This window comes from Serinus canaria, chromosome 7 (genome assembly GCF_022539315.1).
Source record: "Serinus canaria isolate serCan28SL12 chromosome 7, serCan2020, whole genome shotgun sequence".
In the NCBI taxonomy this organism is placed as follows: Eukaryota; Metazoa; Chordata; class Aves; order Passeriformes; family Fringillidae; genus Serinus; species Serinus canaria.
In genome coordinates, this window is record NC_066321.1 from 15,901,618 (window position 1) to 15,919,992 (window position 18,375).

The window sequence follows — 18,375 nt, forward strand, 5'->3', positions numbered from 1 at the left end:
AGTTGATTGGTATTCCAGTGCATCAAGAGTTTCCAGTTCTGGGTGCTCTTCAGTTTGTCTGGTTTTTTTTTTTTCATTCCTTTCCAGTAGATGAATGGGGAGTTTCACACACTTGAAAAAAAAAGATTTAGTAGAATGGAAGTTGCTTTTCTTTGAGCTAAAAATATTTTAAAGTATTGCTACATCAGAGTACAAACTTGTCAAGCCTTTCTCTTCTTACTGTCATGTTCACATTTAGTATTGACTACATGCAAAATTGATTGTCTCATGGCTTTGGAGAAGGGGAATCTCAGCAAAATGTCCTGTATGCCTCAGTGCACTGAGGTTTTCAAAGTCCTTATGGTGTGTGCTGTGTTCTCTCCCCAGGTGGGTGAGATAATAAAGATCATGAAAGCATACATCAACATGATCGTGAAGAAACGCTGCAGTGTCAAATCAGCCACCAGTGTGGACAGTCATGCAAGCATCTGGACTAGGTGATACAGATGAACTGGCACTAGTTTAGTCATGGGTATCTGCAACTTGCCAGCACAAGTGTAGCAAAGATGTTTTTTAAGAATTCAACTGACTACTGTATTTAAAACCTGAAGTGACATCTACAGTACCATAGGATTTGCACCTCTGCCAAAAGACATGAAACAGTTACAACTGTTGTGAAATACTAATGACCCAAAACTTGTTTTCCCCTTGCTTGTTTGATGAGCAATGTACCTTAAAGAAGCAAAGTCAGAAGCATCCTCCTCCTCCTCCGTGTCCTTTCTGCTGCTTTCACTATCACCTGTCATACTGGCAGAAAAATTTACAAGGATCATTTCTGCAGGACAGGAGACAGACTTAAGCTTCCTTAAGAATTTTGAACATGCAGACATCTGGGATCATATGATCGCAGCATGGTCTGCTGAAAGAATATTTATTTATTTTGCAAACAAATCTAAAATATAAATCACTGTGGGTTTGGTTTGGTTTTTTTTTTTTTTTTTCAGGATATACTAATGATCTGATCTGGTCTTAAAAGAAAAAGCCTTTGTATAATTGAAGCCAAGTGGTTCAACAGAGAGGTCAAACCCTACTTGAGAGAGCATTAAACAAAGAAACAAATAAAACACCCAGGGTGGTTTTTTACCTTCCAATAAAAGTTCACAGGTACACGACTGTAAAAAGTGGCACTTTCAGTTAAACTATTAAATACTCCAGTCCAGGAGAAAACCTCTGGGACTGTCACCACTGAAATAGTGGTCCCACTGCAAGCAGGACCTCTTGTATAAAAAATAATGACTACTGTTCTCCTGTACAGCCCATAAGGGGAGATGGTTTTAGGAGCATTTCCAGAAGAGTTGCTCTTCACAAACTCCAGGTAGTTAGAGATTTATAGTGGGCAGCTTGATTGCATTAAGATCCTTCTTTCTTTAGGGGGGACTTTAGGGTGACTGGGGTCCCTGAACTTAGTTTTAAGTGAACTGTTCCCTACTGATTAAATAGGTGCCTAGATAAATTGTTACAAGTAAGATTTTTACTTCCACTTTACTGCAGTAAGCAAATGCCGAATCCTTCATCCTCCCCAACTTTTGTCAAGAACTGCTCACATCACTGAATTCCCAGATCCCCTTCCAGTCTCCTCTAGGTCCTTAGTCCTCGGCAGAACTTGAAAACAATTCTGTTTTGCCAAAACAACTGCTTCTTGGAGGTTTTTATAGCTACCTGCCATTTGAAGAAGCAGAAATTTTTCCTTCTCCATGAAAGACAGTCATCTTCAGTCTTTTGGCTTCAGAAAGTTAATTTGTTTAAAACAATATTCAGTATCAGCCCCATCATAAATTAGTTGCATTAACAAAGAAGAAATCTGGTGGTGAGCCATTTTCCATGACCCTTGTCTAGTCTTGGGATCCCAGAATGCAAAAGGCCCGTGAAATTGCAGAGCTGTAGGTAATGTGGGCCTTCTTCCACATTTAAAATTGGCTGTCTCCATTCCTGAAGTAGCAGCAGCTAAGGCCTGTTAGCTATGGAACAGAAATTGCTTAGAAAAGTAGGAGTCAGTATGCAACAGGTTCCATTCCAATTCATCAAATTGTGCCAATATTACTAATACTGTGTTGCAGAGCACTAGTTTTGAGGGTGACAGTATGAGAAATACTGTACATAACCCCTACTCCTCTCTCATTTCCACTGCACTGCAGCGTGTGCAACCACACCGTGCACTTGTTTCACCATCAGCCGAGGAGGGTGGACTCTGCTTGCATCATCCCTTCAACTGGAGTTTGGTCTTAAATAGCATCATTGATGGAGCCCACAAACACCCCCTTGTTGTCACAAGGAATTAAAAGATGACCAGGTCACAGGTGGGAGAGAACAGGAATGCAGAGGCCACATGAGAAGCAACACTTTGTATACACTGCATACACTGGCTTAATCTCTGATGTATCAGACTAGGCTTGATTATCCATGTCCTACTCTGCACTAGCTCTGTGTTCTGGCTCTTGGGTTGCTGCAGGCAGCTTGAACCCACTTGAAACATAACTCCCACTACTATTTGTTGTAATTTTGCTCATTTCTATTATAGAATTCTTTCTTCTGTCTTTTTTAATTTGTAACTGGCTTTACAAGATGAAAGTTTAATAAATTATTGGATTGCACAGGCTGTATTCACTTACAGGCATTGTGTGCCAATGTTAAGGGGTTTACTTAGAGCTTAACACTTGGAATGTGCAAGTGAAAAGCAGGCATCATCAGCATGAGGATACAACAGCGAAGCAAGTTTTGGGGGCAATAGAAAATAGTCTGCTGCTACAGTGAGGAACGTTTGTTTCCAACTTCTGCTTTTCTCTCTGGGGCTGTCACACCCTTGCTCAGTGGGAGATGTCCCACTGGTTCTGAGACAGCTGAGAAAGGAATAAATTGTCTCCCAAGGCCCAATCTGTGGCATCAGCTCCATACCTTCTCTTCAGCACCTCTAAAGTCACTAATAACAGAAAATCACTTCTGGCTCACATAAGCTGCCAGTTTGCATTTCCCACACAAGTGCATGGCCTGGCTATGATACTCACCTAAAAGCGTGTGTCACTGAAGTAAATTGAGACTGGTAGCAGCTGAGCTCTCAGCAACACATACAGACCATCCCACTAGCAGACAAAAGTTCCCTCAATCTATACACTGGTATGGAATCCAAGCAGTGATGCATAATCCCCATCATTATGCTCCCCTTTACACCTTGGTCAGATGCTCTGAGAGCCTTGGGACCCCGGAGACGAGTCTATACAGTATCGCTTCCAACTGTTCACAGATTCTTTGTTCTCCATCTTTATCCCCTTGCATAGATTTTTCCAGATCTTTATTTGAGGCTGGGAATGCCTCTGCTTACTGCCAGCTAGCCAGTCTCCTTTCTGGGCAGCTGTTGAATTTCAGACTGCACTTATTTCATTAATATATCTCTATAAAGACGACAAACATGCACTGCTGCAGGTCCAGTATGACTACAACAATGCACACAAATGCATTTATTGAGTGGTAGCCGTGAATAACAACCCAGAGTGGTACCTAACTAAAAGCCTTCTCTGACTCCCTTTTTAAATGTTTGATCACCCTTTCAGGTTGACATAGTCCCTCTGGGACCCCACCCAAGTATTTCTGTAATAGTAAATTCAAGTTTGAATGCTTGGTTTATTTTATATTAACTAGTTTCTAGACAATTTATAATCAGCACCTACATCATAAACACCAAATGGCTTATACACAAAGATACTGCCTCAGGTAAGTTGTTTCACAAAGTCATGTGTCTAGTTATTATTGGCAGTAAAATTAAAACATTTATTTGTACCTGGTTTTAAAACACACAGCCTCTCCCTGTGTAGGCTGTGTATTCTATTACCCTGTGCATTTGCTTCAAAGTAACATGCTCCCCTTGGGCCTTCAAGCAAATCTCACACAAGAATTCCAGTCCCCTCTGTAAAATATGAACTCCTAAATCAGTAGGATGCAAATTTGGCAGGCTCTTGGCTACTTTTTTCGAGCAGGGATTCCTAATGCACAGCTGGGATACACCTTGGCCCCACTCCCCGGTCAGCAGCCGGTAGTCGGATGGCCAAGGACAGTCACTTACCCCAGTGCCAGCTCAGCGCTGCTCCAGCACGGCTGTGACACCCAGCTGGGAGGGATGGAGCACCCAGATTCCACAATCCTGCTCAGGTCTGTATGCAGTCCAGAGCAAAGCAGTCAGGTGCTTGATTCCTGGTTCCTGCCAGATGTCTGCTACCCAGCACTGTCACAGAACAGAGCTGTGGTGTTCCTGAGCCCTGCTCCACCTCCTTCCCACACTGCACTCAGGGACACACACATCTGGGGCCCCTCACAGCACTCAGGCACTGGCCCCCAGGCCTTCCCCAAAATGCTGTGAGGGCTCAGGATTACCAATACGAACAAGTTCTTCCTGTGAAAGCAAATACTTACAAATCTTGAGTGACTGTCATAGTGACAGTCTAAAAAGATAAACTCAGTTGGCTCTGTTCTGGGTTAGACACTGGGCATAGTTTTTGCAGGGCCATTAATGCGGCACACACATCATTAGGAGCAACTTACCTGTCTTGTTCCCTTCTCCTGCTGCTGTGTGAGGTTGAAGGCTAGGCAGCTGCCTGATGTGGGATACAAAGGCACTGCATCTGCATGGGAAGAGATACCCTGGTTGAAGAAGGTGTGTAGGGAGTTCCTTGGGGCTGGAAGAAGCGAGAAGTGGCTGTTGTCCACAGCAAACTCCCCGTTGTTGTGTCATAATACTCAGGCCAGACTCAAGAAAGCTGCTCTCAGCTTTCTTGCTTGCAGAGGAGGGGGACAGACCCACCTGCCAAGACTGTGGTGTCTTGCTGCTACAGGATGTTCCAGCTGTCCGCAGTGACTGCTGCAGCCCTTTCCCTGCAGCCCATAGCAGTGCTGTGGGGCTGTTGGCAGTGCTCATCCCTCATGTTTCAGCCTTGGGGCTGCTGCTTTGTAGAGGAAGTGGTGCTTTCTGATCCCCTTTCCTGGCAGCTTGTGGTAGTGTAAGGCTGCCTGCATGGATCTTGTGTCTACGGTGGTGTGTTCTCCATCTGGTGCCCTAATGGTCAGTGCTGCAAAGCAGGTGTGAGACAGGAGAGGTACAAAGAAGAATGGTGTCCACAGGAGAAAACGAAAGATGGAATTTCAGAAACCCAGTCTTTCCTCAAAGCAGCTCACGATGCAAGCCGTGGGCAAATGTGACTTCCCATTATCCACACCTATTTATAATTCACACTCATTGAACACAAGACACTCTTCAAATACCCAGATTATGTTTATGAAAAAAAAAGACATTTCAATGAAAGTGCAGTTGCTAATGGTGATGACATTCAATCATGCATATTTGAAAACCATCTCAACCCACTACTTTGTAAGTTTAATTCGGATATGCATATAAGGCCTGTTAGCTTTAACCAAGTGAAAGCACCATGGTTTTGTACAATTATCTGCTCTGAAAAGTCTCCTTAAAGGGCATATGACACATGACATTTGAAAAGAGAAGTTCTATAGAAAGCAGGAGCAGTACTCTTACTATCTGTATGAGTGTCCCAAGACACAGCGTGCAGAAAAAGATCTCTGTTCTCATTTCTTCTAGCAAAGAATGCATAAGAGGCCAGTATAATTAAGAAGCACATTCTGAAATAATTATTTTGTATTGCCGCAATCCACTTTTTAAAAAGTCACCTTGGAGCAAATTACTCTATTTATGATGAAAAGTAGTAAACCAAAGAACTGTTGTACTGTTTGTAATTATAGTCCCTTCTGCATTGGTAAGTAAAATCCATCAGGACTTACAGTCCGTGTTGCAGTACTGTGTCATGATAAAACCTCATCTGGTATCCTCCCCTACCCCCACAAATCTGTAAAAATATCTTAGTTACTGACAGATATTGCAATAGAGTGTGCAGGAATTTTCAGTGTGCAAATACCATTGCTGTGGTTTAGTCACAAAGAATATACCCAAGATGACAGTACTTTATAAGGGCATTTAAACAATGCACCATTTGCAAGTTAATTTGCTTTTAACAGAATATTCCCTCTAGTTCTTTGTCAACTCTCATCGTAAAACTCAGAACTAAATGGGAAAGGTCCATTAGAGTGACAACTGAATTTTTTTCTGCAGTAAGGAATCTGTTTTTCCTAAGCTCAGTTCTTCAATATTACTCATAGGTCTTGCTTTAAAACTGTGCTGTGTCTGTTCAATTTGGTCGATAAGAACTTTATGTACTTCTTGACAACAGAATGAATTTGACTAACTTTTAGAAACCTGGGTGTTATATATCCCACTGTGCTCCACACACACAGCAACAGCAGATGCATGAAGGGCCCAGATAGTAGTTCCAACTTGTGGCAACAAAAATTGTAATGTTTGGTCTTAATTTATTTGCAGCCACACCAAAACCAAAAAAATCACTAGCAGGCCATGAAGTTTACTTACTCCTTTCAAAAATGTTTACATGTATAACATATGTCCAAAGCAACAAGCAGATGGTGCATTTGGTTCAAGGGAAAAATGCTGAGAAGTACAACAAAAGCATCAAGCCCAAAGAGTGCTCATGCACAAAGACTTGTTGATTTCTAAGTCCATTAAGTTACTGATGCATAAACACTTTTAAAATAAAAATGCTGGCTGGTGTAAAGGCAGTTGTAGATTAACCTTTCCATGACCCAGAGTCCCCAGGGCCTGGGCAAAATTCAGGAAGAGGAACTGAAGTTGTACACTTTTTGCCTAAAGCTACTGCAGCTGGGAGATAGTCTGTGCTCTGGGATGAAGGAGTTTTAGGACTTCTCAGCTCCATTGCTCTGGGACCTGGGAAAGCATTTGTCTGCTGCCATTTCCCTGTGCATCATCTTCAGTTTTAAGATTAATGTTTGTGAAGCAGATGACCTCGTTAGTCATCTTGCACAAAAGGATGTTTCTCCCAGCAAACTAAAAATAACACTGCCCTTTGACCAGCAGTCAAGAGATTTGGGCATCTGGAATTCAGAGCTCAGCCATCACTTAAAATAAATACATCTTATGCATTAATTGCAAGTGTTACTTAGCTGGAAGTAATTTAACTTTGCTTATATTTAAAGAGGCATTAGGGAGGGAGCCTTTGTACACTGCCTTAATCTGGGCCTTGAGGTGCTAAAAACTACACCCTGATTAAAACAAAAAGGCACAGAGGAATGTTCCCTGTGTAAGCCTGAAGCAGCTTGATAAAAGCTAGGTATAACTAAGTTTTCAATTGCAAAAAGAAAATTAAAGGCATTCTTTTTAAATACATCAAAGATGATGTATTACCTCTAAAAGTTTTCTTACTGTAGTAACACACAGTTACTGTCTTTAATTCTGATCACAGCCCCTGCACTGTGCTTTTTAACTCAGTGATTAATGACCCATGCCTTAGCTCTGAAAACTGCTTCTATGGAAATAAAACCAGTGTAAGCAGTTCAGTGTTTTATTTAACTTTATTCTTTCAATAACAATACTGCCAAATAATCTTCCTGTGTATTTCAAATGAAGAAGGTTATTCACCTGCACTAAGGCCATAGAGCTTATGCACAAAGGAATTACCAGTGATTAGACAACTTGGGTGTGATGAAACAAACATGAGAAATGGGGCCTGAAAAAATTATTTACATCATTTATAAGAATAAAATATACAATTTTTAATAAAAAGTATATATCCTTTTGTGTTGAATCAGGATCTTACTACTAATTTCCACTTTCCATTTCATATTCACACCTAAAAATGCTGAGTATAAACATCTATAAAACTATTAAATCTCAAAACTTGGGAACTTGTAAATAATTTTTCCCACTTATTACCATAGTTAGAAAAAGACAATAACCAATATTTATTTAGTCCATTAAGTTAGAAGTCATTTGGAAAAGCACTTAGGCATAAAAGCTAAACCAGAAGACATCAGGAACCAGACTTTGCAACATTTCAAGCACTTCTCATATCAGGGTAAGTTAAAGAATGAGAGTTATTTTCATCATAACTACATTTTCTACAATGTAGTTTCATTTTTGCCTCAGGAAAAGCAAATGTTCACAATTGTGCCCAAAAGTACCAAAACAAACAACAAAAGTGCTTACTTTGATCAGCAAAGTACCACAATGGCTCCTTTAGTGTGACCCTTCAGGCTGCTCTTTTAACAAGCTCAAAGTGTATCTACAAGGAGTTCTCTACTTCTCAACACAAATGATAAACACTTCCTTATCAAAATAGTGCAAACAGGAACAAAGAAAAGTGCCATCAAATAAGTAAACTGCAGGAAAAGAAGGCAGTTGAACACTGTGACCTTGCTCTGCTGCTTCAGAGAAATCAGTAGTAATAGTACTCTTCTCAGCACACCAGGCCAATGTATTCCTATTCACCACCTCATGCCACCACTACATGCAGAATGGATTTGGTCTTTGGCATATCCTCCTTCATAAAAGTAAATGCACCTGTTCTTTGTACTGTGCATTCAAAAAAGTCAAAAGACTTTTTCAAAACAATAACTGATCAAATCATTGAGTAATTAATATATACAACTGTCTTCCCTTTTTCCCTTTATAGCGTTCTTTGGAGTGCATAGGAAAGGCTACAGTGACACATCACATACAAAAATCAAGTTTCAGTTTTATGAAAAATACTCAAGTATTTTTAGCATTTATGTACACAAGTTTGTTTACCATATATTCTCAGTCTTTCCTTAGACATATCTTTTATCTTCTTTCTTGGACAGATGACTTATTTCACCTATAAAGTTATAGGTTGGTAACTATAAAATTAGGCATTTAATTCTAATATAAATAAGAGTATTGGGAGTAATTCATTAAAGTGTATTCATTAAAGTGATGTTGCATGAAGTACTGTTGGCATTAATTTGTTCCATCAAAAATTCCAGTAAAGAGAGAGAATACTATAAATTAAAAAATACAACAGAACTCTAAACACCTTGCATCTTAAAAGGCTGAGGCCAAATATAAAGAATTACCATTAAATTGAATAAAAATTGCACTTGTATATAAACAAACTAATTTTAGCCCCCATTAATAACCTTGTTGCTTTTCAAAAAAGAAGTCATAAAACATCAAGTAGCTCATTTCTTATGGCTTCACATAGTGAAGTTCATGCTTAAATTGATCAGAAGAAAGCTTTTCAATAGCTATCTTTTAGCTGTCTGTGAACATATCATCAGTTTCATCATCATTCATCCCTCTTTGATAGCGTACGGAAGAGAAGGCACTCCAGTGAAGACGCTTCTTTTTGTAGAGGTACAATATCAGTCCAACTGTTAAAACCAAGATAATTAGCAGGGCAAATGCTACAGCCACACCAGTATGATTAGAACCTGAAACAGAACAAAAGATGAACAGTTTTTATTTAAGAGTTCTGGCAAAGAATATTTTGTCATAGGGTTGATGCTTAGGTAGCTACACGTTAATACTGCACAGTTAGCTCAAGTCAAGGCAAACTGCTTCTTATCAATAGTCTTCACTTCATCACATGGAAGATGCTGATTCATGCAGGAATGCATCAGCCTATTTTTGATCATTCTGTTGTTAATTTGCTAATATTTAGGTTGGAAGGGACCTCTGGAGTTCAAAAAACCTACTTGCAAAGGCTGCACTAATTTAGAGGTTTGTATACTTCATAAATCTAATGAGATCCTAGGCTCTTGGGAGGGAAGGTAATTATACTCCCCTCAGACTGAAGAGATCTTGTTGAGGTTTTTCTTATTGGCACAAAGTGTAATCCATTCCTGCATTTCCACTTCAGTGAAAATGTATACAAAATCAGAAAGATTCTACTGCTTCTCAGAAACTTGCCTGCTTAATGCTCAATTAACTGCTTGCTTTCCTGTACAAAGCCAAGGGTGAGGGAGTAAAGGCCTGAGTCATTCTCTGGAGCTACGGGGTGACATTTCCAGAAGCCTCCTCAAGACTGAAACCACAGTGTGCAGTACTTGCTTACAAGCAAAACTCTTTCTGATTCCTCCTACACAAACTCACCCACAACAGATACCCTGTGGTAAGAAGCAATGGCAACAACTCTACGCTTTTTGGACATTTCAGCTCTGTTCCTTACCCACTGAGTGGATAGTGAGAGCCAGGAGAACTAAATTCCTAGACAATTTGTCTCTGAATGCAGTTTAATGGCTAAACAACAACAGAAGACTCTTGCTTAGGCAGAAGTACTTGATGGGCTCTTTTGTGAACTGCACTTCCAGTATTTCAACACAGATATTATCCAATAAACCAGAAATTCCTGAAAACAGTCTCTACAAAATCAAGTCTCTGCTAAAACAACACTTCCATACCTAAAGGTGCTTTACAAACCACTCTGCTTCGACTGCGTGCACAGTCAACTTTGGACCACATGCCAGTTGTGGACAGGATAACACTGCATTTTTCATTGGCTTCTGCAGTTTTATTCTCCCAGTTGACATATTTTACAGATGAGCCATCTAGCCAGTTCAGGGACTGTCCTGTTGAAAAAAACATCAGTCTAGATCACCAAACCATCCTGTAATGCTACACAATGTCATTCACTACCTTTTGATCTCTTTACATTAAAAGGGCTGACTAGCCATCCCATTTACTAAAAGCAGTGAATATGAATACAACTTTTAAGCGCCCCTCTTCTCTAGACCTTTAGCAATTGATGCTCTTGCATCAAACATTAGACAGCAATAACAGAGATGGTGAATATTAATTTCAAAGACTCCTGATTACCCTAACTGCAACAGGAAGAGATTTAACTACAATGAAGCCCAAAGTGCTTTAAAATGTTAAATGACAGATTTGAACCTCAAGTAGAAGTTACTGTAGGCTACCAACAGTACAGAACTGTTCTTATTTGAGGATTTCTGCATTTATATTTACAATATGAAACATTCATGCTTATTCATTGTTGCTACTTCTTACCCTTAAAGCTCTGATCCAGGCCAAGCCATACATTCTTGGTGATGAGATCATGTTCCTTTATGTGTGTGCTCACAAATGCATTTTCCTCAGCATCCACTATAGTCAGAAGGGTTGCTGAAGGATCTAATGGGCAGAGGAAATCAGTCAGAATTGCAATTTTCACAATTTTTCATGGTGCTGGTCCACTGAATTTATTTGGGAACAACTACTATGGGCAAGGATTTGCTGATCTGGCTTGTAAAATTAGCTTAGAATAGCCCTCCGAATAAAGACGAGAACCTCCCATCCCCTAAAATACAGCATGTTTTACAAGATGGCTTCAGATGGCTTGTTATTCTACCAGGTTATACAGAATAAAATGGGAGTAAACTCACTGCAGCTACAGACCACATACATGGAAGATATCAAGAGATATGCCTGTCAAGAATTAGTAGTCTTGCCCAAGTAATAGGGCTTACAAAAATATAGTTGAACAAAAACTAAGCATTTTGCTGAGTCAAGTTAATTTCTAAATCAATCCTCCCACTGTCTTTCAGGTTTTTATGTACAGTAATTAAGGAATAAGAGGGAGGAAAGGGCATGCTAGAGAGGCATGTTCAGAGTGTACCCATCCTCTACAAGTACATATAAATATAAGTCAGGTGCTTCCTCTTTCAACTACCAGAACAAATTTGACTCAACAGAAAACTGCATCCAGGACTGGGTTTTTTAGATCCTAAATAGTGAGTCTAAGATCACACCATAAGATAATTCCACAAAAGAAAGTTACATCAGTCACTAAACTTCTATGTTAGGGTGATTACACCTTCTGTCCATGAAGCTGATTAACATTGTCACTGCAATACAAGTCCCCATGTAGCTCAGCAAAGAAGATAGAAAATCCTTTAATGTGACATAACATTAAGTTTGTTACATGCTTTAATATCTATAACATACCTACCCTTTGAACCATTTGATAGGTTAGCAAGCTCTGTAATAAGAAAACCCTGCCAACAGCACTAACTTTGCAGGCAGATAAAACATTTTCCTTCAAACCACAAGCACTAAACCTCTGAATCTTCTTCAACTGGCTACCTGCATTTTATCTACTGATACCTGTGTGCTCAATCATCTGTAGCATGTTGCAGTATTTAGTAAGAATTTTCCTCAGGTGTTCAAACATAAAGCTTGCTATTACATTTCCTAAACTCAAGGACCATAAAAATAGTAAAGCTGAAGTATAACCAGCGTAAAATTTTAGGTTGTTGGGTTTTATTTCTTGCAAATAGTGGACTTGTATTACAAGTTGTAATGTCATAAAGAGTCTAAACCTACTCAGCTTCTTGCAGATTCTCTTAGCCTCTTCCACATTATATACGGAAAAATTGTAGAATGCCATGTCAAAAGCATAACAGTGATCCCTGTACTGTTCCCACTGCAGGGAGCCACTGCTCTGTGGGCATCCAGAGGCTCTGCTTGCTTGCTTTGGCTCTGATTTTCTCTCTGCAAAGACAAAGAAATTGATGTTATTTCTGCTGCAGCAGTTTGTGCACAGTCTTTGGAATAACACGACGATAAGAATTAACAAAGACTACTACTCCTACCAACAACCACTCTTCAATTAGTTTACATTCCTTCTTCTTGTGTCATGGATGAATTTATTTAAAAATGAGCATAAGACAAATCCCAAAGGGTTGGGACCAATTTTTCATTGATTTTTTGTGGGTTTTGATATTTATGGTATATATTTGATAAATATTTTGATTTAGAAAAGATACACACATTTGGTGTTCCTATCTCAGGTAATCAAGAAGTAACCAGATTTGATTTAGGTTCCACCACTGGAATGATGAGAATTTATCTCCCTGAAGTATTAAAAAGTGTTTTATCATTCCTGATAGAAAACTCTTCTTAAAAAGGGAATCATGTGCAGTATTTCAACCTTAATTTCTACTTATAGATACAACATGTAAACCCAACTACACATAACATGTAAACCCAACTACACTTAAAAATAACACTTACTGTTTGGAGGGCTGTAGCAAATGGCACCTTCAGCAACATTAGTACATTTTGTACGGTTCCAAAATCCTTTAGTATCCAGAAGAACACAGTTCTCAGTAGTATTTGAGTTTTCTAATTCCCAGGGGTAGTAGTCAAAGTCACTTCCATCTGACCATTCAAAATTAGCTTTACTTCCCTAGTAAAGAAAAAAACCCAAAAATTTTCAACCACATATGACTGTGCTTTAAATCTCATCCATCATGAATGAAGTCATGTAGCAATATTTGTCCCTTATAGAGTGATAAATTAAAGAGCAAGTGGTCTCATCTAAATTCACAGTAGATGAGACTGTGAATTTAGATGTTGCACATTATAAAATAAATGTGCAACATAGTCTGCATTTTCTTAACATAGAAATTTTTATTATTTGTGGGAACTGAGAAAGTACAGTACAGTACAACAGTTCACAAGTTTAAACCTGCAATGTGCCTGTTTTATCCTCTAGGGAACATTTTACTTGGTTCCACCCTACTGTTTCATTTAAGCAATCTGCCTTCCCTGCTATGAACACTAGTGGATATGTTGCAAACTGCTAAACTGGTGCAGTGGGTAGATGGCTGCAGTGAGTAGAACTGGGCAGCTCAGGGATGGTTTGCAGTGCTACCTCCCACTCAGATACATTCCTGGAAACCCATGACAATGAGGAATCAGTTGGGAGGGACCCATTCCTAGGTATGCATAGAAATGACACACCTCTGCAGAGGACTATTCCTGCCAACTAACTACCACTACCACGTCTGGCAATTAGTGAGGGGAGCAGAGTCAGGGCCACAGGCTTTTGGCTCCACATTAAAGCAGACAGAGTGGGAAGGAGATCTGCAGCTGCCTCCTGCTATTGTGTTTTCTGGGAGGAGGGACACAACTTACTGAGAGCCTGTTCCTGAACTGCTCTGGAGAGGCAGTCCTGACCTCAGCTAAGCAGGTTCCACACAGCCTTGTCTGTCTCTATTTGCTAATGAAATCTGATTCTACAGAGGGTCATAAAGTCTGAAGCCTCTAGAGATAGCACTGCAAATCATGCTTCCTTGTGCTGCAAGGAATGATGAGAGAACACTCTATTATTTTAAACTGTCAGGTATTAGGAAGAAATAGATTAGTGTGCCTATATTCACCAAAATTTAATATTAACACATTACACAGGGTTGAAAATATACTACATGGAAAAGAGATTCTAAGGAACTGGAAAAAAACATCAGACAATATTTCGTATCTTGTCCAAAACATTATTTACAGATCTGTTCCTGACATCCCCAACAGTATATACTTACATCATGAATTGACAGCCCAAGCCACAGAGGATAACCATCCTGTTTGACAATATCTTCTAGAAATAACTGTTCTGATTCACTGTGCACACTTGCTAAATCGCTGTTATTTTGTTGGCACGATCTCAGTGCCTCATACCACGTTAATTTTTTCTGAAGGATCCTGTATGTTCTGTTTCCATGTGGAATAGTGTCAGGCAATGGAGGCTTGTGCTGTTGGTGTCCTATTTCAAAGAATAAGAAGAAATGTTGTGTGCATTTCTTTCATGTTACTAGGAAAAATACAGAAAGCATTAAAATCCATCTATCTCAGGGTAACTCAAGCATTAAAGTGCTCAGTACAAGCCACTTCTATCAAGTTAAGTTTACTTTTGCTACTTGGAACACTGAGTTCAGCAGTTACTGGATGAGCACAGCAAACACATTTCTCCTGATCAGAGTATTTACAGCAGTGATGCAGACTGACCAGATGACCCCAGATGCTCATGACAGCTGTGCCATGTGTTTCACTAGGGGCAAAACCAAAGCCTTATTCAGCAGGAACCATGATTTAAATTATGACCCTCACCCAACACTCCAATACTACTCACCCCTTTCGATTTTACAGGCGAGAATACTGTACATGTTGTAGTGATTAGCATGCCAACTTTGAGAGTAATTATAAATATCCCAAAACCCATCGAGATTTACACCAGCAAAAAAACTGTTCTTCTTTATGATAGGTCTTCCCAGCCTCCAGTTATTGTAAGTCAGATGAGTTTCATCATACCACTTGAGAACTTTATCTGTGGAAAATATTGCATATGTGTTAAACTACTGGCATTTTGTCTACAAATACCATTTAACTTTGAATATATTAATGATATTAACAGATGTTCACTTTGGAAAAAATTCTGGGATACTGCAAGGTATTCTAAATCAGTTCCATATCCAATGCTAAATATGTTAGCACTACTCATCCTGGCCACTTTAAGTCCCGCTTTCCAGAAAAATCAAATCTAAACTAAACAGAACATATTGGATCTAATTATCACTGAAACAGAGAACATGTCAAGTTATTTTCTTCTAGAATATAAGTACAAATATAAATCATTGTTACAGGTTTGCATTCACTTTGACTTTAGTTATAAACTGAAACATGCAAGAAACATGCACTTAGTGCTGCAAATTTTGTCTCTGATCCAGTTAATAAAAAAAAACAAACCCTGAAATCTTACCACTGTCATCATAAATCACACCCAGCCAGACCCACAGAGCCAGACCGCTGAATGAATGAAGCTGCTCAGTAACAAAGTTGTTCTCCTCTTCATCTCGGACACTCAGAACAAATGCTTCGGGGTCTGTTGAAAATTTTTTACATTACTTTCTTACAAATTCACCTTTAAGTTAAAAAATGAATGCCTGAAGGTTTAATACATGAGGAAAGCTGTTCCTAAGGTATACGTCCATTCAGGATGGACAGAAAATGTGCTTTTCAGTCTATTTACTTTGTTCACTTAAGTGTTCCACACAGCAAAGCTGGAGGCAGCAGGAAACCACAAAGTAAATGTAACTGTAAAGCCAGAACGTTGCCAAGGGTATAACAATTACCCAAACTATTTAAAACGGGCATATTATAACAAAACCCTCAACCAAACACAAAACCTTGCCATTTTTCAGAGATTTCAGAGCTCAGTAGCTCCAAGCTGCCTCTTTCCTCAACTCCCCTATCCATGCCCTGGCACTTTTTATCAGGGTAGTGCAAGGGCAAACAGCATCAGGCAGTGCTACACTGCTGCATATTGCTACAGCCTTTCCCCACATTCACTCTGCTGTCTGTCATTGTAAGACAGTGACTCAGATCTAACACCCATCTCCTCCAAGCTAATCTAAGTCCATAAATACCTGCAGTATGACAAAGTACTTACTCATGTTCCTGCATAAATGATGAGCTTCTTGAGGCTTCAGTTCTCTCCATCTATTTTTTGTTATCATAAAAGTGTAACAATTGTTTCTAAATGATATCCAGGGTGTATTTTTAATCTTATGTGGGCATTTCACTTGTGTAACTTGTTCTTTTTCAGTCTTCTCTAAAAAAAGAAAAGACAACATCAGGACATGAATTACTAATAACACCACCTGGCCTGGCACCCCACAAAGCACTTTCAGGTACCACTTAAAAACATGTAAGACAAATTAAGTTGTCATCCTTGAAATGTGTTATTTTCAGTTTCCTCATGACAGTGATCTTTTTAAAGTAACAAACCAGCAGTAAGCTTTACTAAAGAATACAGGTACTTGTAAGTTTTCACAGTTATTTTAAATAGGTTTAAAAATAAAATCCTTACATAAAAGAGCTAAGTGTAGGCCAATAACCAAAAGCTTTTATTGCCTCTAGTGCAAGGCAGATCACTGTAATAAATAAGCTACTTCACAGCTAGCAACATCTCTTAGTTCTAAGGCTTTATCTAATATTTGAGGAGTGAGAAGGACTCTTCCTGCAGTTCCCTGGCTTGTAAGCACAAAATAGTTAATGATGTCATAACACCATACTTTACTGTGACTCAGGATGTACAATGGCTTGTGTCCCCTCACAGAATAAAACCAAAACAAATCATTATGGTCTCATAGAGAAGAAGTCTGTGATGATCTCTCAGAAAAATCTTTTTCTGAAGGATACACAACTAGCACAGCTCTTTCCTGGAAAAAAACCCCCACATTCTACTAATTCCTGTCTTGTTATAATTAGTAGGTATTTAGACAGGTTTTGTGAACTTCAGATGATGACTTTCAACTCAGTGTCAACCTTCTACCCTTCTCCATATAGCCATGTACCTTCTCCCCGCAGAAGGCTTCCATGTCTGAACAGATTTCAGGAGTTTCCAATATTAAGACGTAAATAGTACAGAGATATTTTAATCTTCTCCCACAGGCAAGTGGGAGAGATTAGTATGCAACAATCTTAGAGAAGCAGTGCAAAGATAGGATCAGTTGACAATAAGAGTACTGACCCAATGCATCCATGCTGAATTTATTTCTAAGGTACAATTAGATTAGGACCAACAGGTGCATGCCCCCTGTCTTTGAAGCCATTTTTTTTTAAATAGCATAGAAATCAGACTGTTGGAGAAAATGTAAGTTTTAAAATGTTGTCATTTTGAAGTTAAAAGCTGGGATCATTAAATTCATTTCATAATAAAATAAAAGTCAACTTTTATAATAATTATGGTAGCATACATACTTTCTGATGCGTAGCAAATAGCTCCTCGATTTTCAGCAGAACAGTCTGAAGTTTTCCAGAAGCCATCAGTATCCAAAAACACACATTCTTCATTTGTTTCTTCATCATCTTCAGACCAGCGACTAAAACTCACATGCTTCCCATCCAGCCAGCCATAATGTTTTCCACCCTAGCATTATTTAAGCAAAAGGGATGAGCTTACCCAGTAAAAAAATATAAGGTACAGAAAATGGGATGATATATTTACACTGGCTAGACATTTTCGGTGTCTCTGATGAGAACTGTAAGTGTTCCACTGCCCTCATGAGCTGAATTCCTGCTCACAACATAACAAGCTTTGTTATTTTAAGTTCTGCAGTTGCAAAAATACAAATTAGCTGAATGGCAAATTATCCAAAGGTGATGTTTCACTAATGCACTTAGGGAGGAAGGCCTAGCAATGGGATGCCCAAACTGCAAAATTTGCATCTGCAAAGCAATGGTGGATATCATCTACTAATCTTGGAAAACTGGTAATAACTGAGAAGAAAGTTCAGTCTCAGATACTCTATATTGAGTTTAAAGTAATTATTAAATACTTAATTGATTTAATACATCAGACTTATTCGTGCCCTGGAGGATGCAGGAAAAAAACCCCCACATAACAAGCAGTATGCTATCCTTTAAAGTCTTTGGGAAATCCCCCTACTGTTGTGTAATTTATCTTGCATCTTTCTTTTGTGTCTGATTTCAGCACTGGAGTAACAAGTTCTGTTGACCAGTTGCATAATTTCCTTTCATGTGACATTTTAATTGTGCCCAAATAATGAAGTGTTGCAGTAGTGAAAAGCCAGTGCATGCCTGAGCTATATGCCCCAAAATGAATCATTTGATCTTCACTTACAGATAAAAAAATCAAAAGAGATGGGAAAATAGGT

General features: G+C 39.1%; 2 protein-coding genes across 2 annotated transcripts in view; one reads left to right on the top strand and one right to left on the bottom strand.

Annotated features, from left to right (window-relative positions):
- The window catches only part of LOC103814679 (unconventional myosin-X-like), an 89,356-nt gene extending 86,726 nt beyond the window's left edge, over positions 1-2,630 (top strand). The window contains exon 41 of the mRNA XM_030241521.2: positions 367-2,630. Coding sequence (XP_030097381.2) covers positions 367-480 — 114 coding nt within the window. The 3' untranslated portion in view covers positions 481-2,630. The remainder of the gene's footprint in view (positions 1-366) is intronic.
- Positions 2,631-7,457: 4,827 nt separating this feature from the next.
- The window catches only part of LY75 (lymphocyte antigen 75), a 44,118-nt gene continuing 33,200 nt past the window's right edge, over positions 7,458-18,375 (bottom strand). The window contains exons 26-35 of the mRNA XM_050977080.1: positions 17,459-17,627; positions 16,146-16,307; positions 15,456-15,578; positions 14,829-15,023; positions 14,242-14,462; positions 12,935-13,109; positions 12,245-12,412; positions 10,931-11,053; positions 10,324-10,491; positions 7,458-9,354 (exon numbers count right to left, since the gene is read on the bottom strand). Coding sequence (XP_050833037.1) covers positions 9,176-9,354; positions 10,324-10,491; positions 10,931-11,053; positions 12,245-12,412; positions 12,935-13,109; positions 14,242-14,462; positions 14,829-15,023; positions 15,456-15,578; positions 16,146-16,307; positions 17,459-17,627 — 1,683 coding nt within the window. The 3' untranslated portion in view covers positions 7,458-9,175. The remainder of the gene's footprint in view (positions 9,355-10,323; positions 10,492-10,930; positions 11,054-12,244; positions 12,413-12,934; positions 13,110-14,241; positions 14,463-14,828; positions 15,024-15,455; positions 15,579-16,145; positions 16,308-17,458; positions 17,628-18,375) is intronic.